At 46.0% G+C, this 4,935-nt stretch overlaps 1 protein-coding gene across 1 annotated transcript; it reads right to left on the bottom strand.

Moving 5' to 3' along the window:
• Positions 1–2,289: 2,289 nt before the first annotated feature.
• Positions 2,290–4,635, bottom strand: LOC127306284 (homeobox-leucine zipper protein HOX16). The gene is made up of 4 exons (XM_051336903.2): positions 3,966–4,635; positions 3,720–3,859; positions 3,382–3,621; positions 2,290–3,269 (listed from the first exon to the last, which is right to left on the bottom strand). Exons 1-4 carry the CDS (start codon positions 4,078–4,080, stop codon positions 2,736–2,738), a joined length of 1,029 nt encoding a protein of 342 aa, XP_051192863.1. The 5' UTR covers positions 4,081–4,635; the 3' UTR covers positions 2,290–2,735.
• Positions 4,636–4,935: the final 300 nt, after the last annotated feature.

Here is a 4,935-nt window from a genome sequence, read left to right as displayed (position 1 = left end):
CCATGTGGTCCAAAAACTTTTATGTAGTTTTTATTACTTTGTTGTTGTTGAGGATTCCGTTGATTTTTTGTTAAAAAAAACATGCAAGATGTATGACATGGCACAGATCGGCACGCAGTTACAACCTTCGCCAGCACTGATGTTGATTACTCCTTCCGTTCCCAATTACCTAGCGTCCTGGGATTAGTGAAAATTAAACTTTGTAAAGTTTTGATTAAATATTTAGGAAAGAATATCTAACTTTGACACTGATGTAAATGAAAACCGAGGGAGTACAACGTCACGTGAATGTCGACCAATTAGGGCCCTCCAGCTTTTAGTCGGACCGGTAATCTTTTTGCGTCCAACGTCGCCGTCCAAGGAGGGAGGAAACGAATCTTGGCTACGCTTGTCTAAACGTTAGTGGGGGCTGCACAAGACAAAAGGTGAGCCGTTGTCCATTCAAGGTCAGGGAAAATGCTCGTGTCATGTGCTTGTTAGGCATAGTTAATTAACTACTCCTGGTTAGAGTAGTTTATCCACGAGATACTCTAGTTATGTGCGCTTCATGTCAAATCCACATGACAGCAATTCAACAGGCTCATCCAAGGTTGTGTACGTACTCATGTTATTATAAGAGGATAAAACTACATATACACTTTTATACTACTTAGAGATCAACTCATGTTTATGTTCTATGCTCCTTATTCATGTACATTGTTAAGGTGACTTATTATTCTTGGGGAAATCTCGGTGAAAGAGCGGTGAAACCCTGAAAGCGACACTGCACCTTAGAAATAGAAAAACGGCAAGTGAGAGTGATGGCGGGAAGAGATCAAGAGGTGTTACACAGTTCTTTTTTTCTTGAGTGGATGAGAATCAGAAAAAAGGTTCTTTTCACTACCACATTTATGCAATATATCAATCGCCTCGACACTTTAAATCTTATTGTCGCCCGCAATCAATTTCACCAATTAATATCCAAAGAAAATGGTTATCTTAAAAGAATGGTTATCATTGAAGCACGTTTAGCGTGACCAATTTTGAAATTTCACCAACTAAAAATCAAAGAAATTAAAATCAGTTTGACAACCGATCCTTATGATGCAGCGAAAAAATCCTATACGCTCCGATCAAGATTCCTATCAATGTCCTTTGTATCAAACATATATAACCGATTTTCCTTGGATATTTGGAGGGCTGAAGTTCGTAGGGATTTTTTGTATGTGTTTTTTTCTTATTATTCTGATTGGATTCTATAGGAATTTTCTCCAATTATTCCTTTACACTATATTTTATAGAAAATAAAAATGAATTTACACAAACCTTTCAGAATTTTATTTTGCCTTTTATGGGTCGCATGTTTTGTGGTGGAAACGATTCTATAAGTATAGAGTGGGCATACATTGCAATCTTGTAACTTTTGGTACTCATGCATTGTAGGAATCTTGCAAATAAAAAAGGCATCCTCTAATATTTTACCTAAAATTAATTTTATATTACTATCTCAAAATATAACTAATTGCACATACATCATCTTGCGTTTGTAGATAACGTACAATTATCTTTGCATTAGAGTATTGCCAAATTTATGTCAATCGAAATTATTGTAAATCGTTGGGCCGCATGGAAATCTTTTGGGCTTAACAAAGTACGAAAACGGGAGAGATATCATGGTTAAAATTTCAAGCACTATGGATTTTTAGAGGATTCCAAAACATGCAAGCTTTTATAATGAAGTATTTAGATGGTTCACCGGAAAAGAACACATGAATTTTAGAGGGGTGATGATATGAGGTTTGAGCTCATATTTGATTTCGTATGGAACTGAGCTCAAAAGAATGCATTTTATAGGAATTTGAAATATGCAGTCCTACGATTACTAGGGATTCAGTAGAAAGAAAACTTATACCAATTGAATTTCTTCCAAAATCCTATAAACCGCAATTCAGGAAGGCCCTGCCTTTGTGTCTTCCATGCATCTTTTCCCTCTTGAAGTCCCTGTCATATTCTTCTGGATCATCCAATGAACTATCCATGGCAGAGCTTAAGACAATTTTGTTTTTTTGCAGTATATGATGTCAGATGACCAAGGCTGTAATTTTGATTTCCACGTAGCAAAAGAGCTCCAAGGTTTGGTTACCAGTCGGCTCAGTATGTGAGAAGTATGCAACTATGCATGTAAGCTAGTATATGTTTTTTCTACTCCTAAGTCGTGACAATTCAATCATACTTTGTATTTTCAGATTCCGCGTTCCAAAGAGGCTCTAAGCCGCCCCTAACTTATATAGTCAAGTATATGTGCACTGATGATGCAACATCCTGTGTCAAATAAAAGTGTAAAACTGCGGTTGTCTATCGACAAAACATGGTGCTGATACAGGTGGATTTCCACGTAAATTTGTTTTCTCCACAAGTAGATTTGATCTTGACAAAACGTAAACGACTTTTAAAGTATATATGGCGATGAATTGACGGCTAAAAATCTACTTTGACATGATGCACCGTGCCATAAAAAGGATGCTTGGCTCCATATTCATGCACTTATTTCCCGTGCATCACGACAAAGATTTTACCACCGGTATTACCCTAACTCGTAGTACTACAATGCATATGCATACAACTTGTCCGTTGCGATCGATCCCAACATTACAGCTGCGGCAAACAACCCATACAAGGGAGAGAAAACAAAATCCAAGATTTCACATTTTTTTACTGATGATGATACGAGATTGGATCGATCGATTTCACGGAGCCTAGTTCCACATCCACCAGCTGATCTGGCCGTCGTCCTGATCGTCGACGTCGTCCGCGTGGTGGTGGTGGTTGTTGTGCCCGTGTCCGGCGGCGGCGAAGAAGACGGCGGCTGGGTCGTCTGCGTAGTAGCTGCAGCCCTCGTCGCTGCCCGCGCCTTCGTCCTCCTCCGACTGGATCCCGCCCGCGACGGGGCCCATCACGCAGTCGTGGTACTCGTCGGCGCACGTGCCGCCGCCTCCGGGGAAGTAGTACGACTCCACGCTGCTGTCGACCACGCCGCCGCACCCGAGCAGCGCGTCCCTCGCGTCCAGCACCGCGCTCCCGCCGCTCCCGGGGCTCAGCCTCTCCTCCGCCTTCACGTGCAGCTGCTGCTGCACCTCGAGAGACTCCGCCGCGGCTTGCTCCTCGGCGGCGCCGGACACGGCAGCCTTCGCTTCCGCCGCAGGGAGCTCCGACTGCGAGGCGTCGACGGCTGCACCGAAGCTGCCATCCGGCCCCTCCTTGTCTTGCATTTTCTCGGTCAACGTTACCACCTGTCGCCACAACGATCCCCAAATTAAACTCAGCGACGGATGGACGCCATGAAACCAGCTAACTGGGACTGAGTCACCGCCTCACCGGACGGAGAGGTGGTTGCTTAATTACCTGTGACCGGAGTCGGTGGTTGTCCTGGAGGAGGGCGTCGTGGTCGGCGCGGAGGGCGTCGAAGGAAGCCTTGAGGCGGTCGAAGTCGCGCTCCAGCGTCTTTGTCTTCCACCGGGCGCGGCGGTTCTGGAACCAGACGGCCACCTGCCGTGGCTGCAGCCCAAGCTTGCGCGCCAGCTCCGTCTTCCTCTCTGGCTCCAGCTTGTTCTCCTCCTCGAAGCTCCTCTCAAGCAGATGCACCTACACATGAACACCACGTGCATGCACCGTCAGAATTCAGATGAACGAACTATCATATTGAGCTAGTCAACAGGGTTAAAACGTAGTTCATCAGTTACCTGCTCCGGGGTGAGGCGTCGCTTCTTCTCGGGGAGCTGCTCGTCGTAGTACTCCTCCTCGAGCATGTCATCGGGCGAGGTGAAGAAGGGCCGCTTCACGCCGCGCCCTTCATCCATGCCGCCGAGCATCGGCATCCCACCTTAATCACTCAAGCATATGGAACATGAATCAGCACGCAAATCACTCTCCACTGAAGAACTACTTGCCAAATCAAGAATTTTACCAATAGGAAGAATATTATATACCTCGATGGAACATGGAGGCGGCGCCGGCGCCGACGGCGCCCTGGCCACAGTCCATGAAGAGCATCTGTCCGGCGCCGGAGCCCGACGTGTTGAAGATGAGCCGGCCGGGCTCCATCGCTAGGGAAAGCTTCAGGAAGTTTGACTTGCTTTTCTCGATCGGGGGAAATCAAACGAAAAATACGTATATGTACAGCTGCTGCGGCGCAAGGGCTCTTATAAGAAGCAGGACGAGGAGGCGATCATGGCGGCGAGCTTGTGGCGGAAGAAGCTGGTGCTCCACAGAAGCCTCGTCGAGATCTTCATCGGCCTAAGCGAAAGCCCCATCATGCAAGCCCCAGTCCCTAGGTCCTGAGAGATCTCCTCAGCCCAGTGGGGAGGAGATCACTCGCCGGAGGACAGCGTCTCGCCGGAGAAGAAGCAACCTGAGCGGAACAATTCGACCGGCCGGAGAGGGTTGGTGGTGGTGGTGGGAGGGAACTCGAAAAGAAAATCTTTTTCTTGATTTATTAATGTGTTAATCCCGACGAGGGATCCTTTCTATATTCTCGTAATTTTTTTTTCTTGTGGAAGGCAGTGATCGGCTAAAGTTTGAAGAAATGGGGAGGAGCCTTCTTATAGGAGCTTGGGCGGTGTGGGTTGACGGATATGCCCCTCGGTGCTAGCGGTGGTTGGCAGGGAGACGAACCAGCTAGACGGAGGTGCTCCGATCGGATTGTTTATATGCTCAAAGGTGAAAATTGTATGGAAATAGGTGGAGACAGGACTGCATCCTCTATTTGGGGGCTTTTCCCACACCGGCATCCCCAAATAGGCTGCCCCGATAAAAAAATTTACACAAACTATAAATTATGCTTAAAGTTTCATTTTAATGTTATTTATGATCGAGGAATGAATAATATTTTCGGGCAAATCCGAGTAAAACATTATTCACTCCTCAACCCCGGATGACATATGAAACCTGCTTCACCTC

This window comes from Lolium perenne, chromosome 6, assembly GCF_019359855.2.
Source record: "Lolium perenne isolate Kyuss_39 chromosome 6, Kyuss_2.0, whole genome shotgun sequence".
Lineage (NCBI taxonomy): Eukaryota > Viridiplantae > Streptophyta > Magnoliopsida > Poales > Poaceae > Lolium > Lolium perenne.
The sequence above is the reverse complement of the archived record's forward strand: the minus strand, read 5'-3'. Positions and strand labels throughout refer to the sequence as shown.

Excerpts from the sequence above, each read along its gene's own strand:
- LOC127306284 (XM_051336903.2), bottom strand. The coding sequence starts at position 4,080 with ATGGAGCCCGGCCGGCTCATCTTCAACACGTCGGGCTCCGGCGCCGGA. Across the intron at positions 3,860-3,965 it reads CGCCTCCATGTTCCATCGAG|GTGGGATGCCGATGCTCGGC; the intron begins GTATATAATATT and ends TGAGTGATTAAG. Across the intron at positions 3,622-3,719 it reads GACGCCTCACCCCGGAGCAG|GTGCATCTGCTTGAGAGGAG; the intron begins GTAACTGATGAA and ends GTTCATGTGTAG.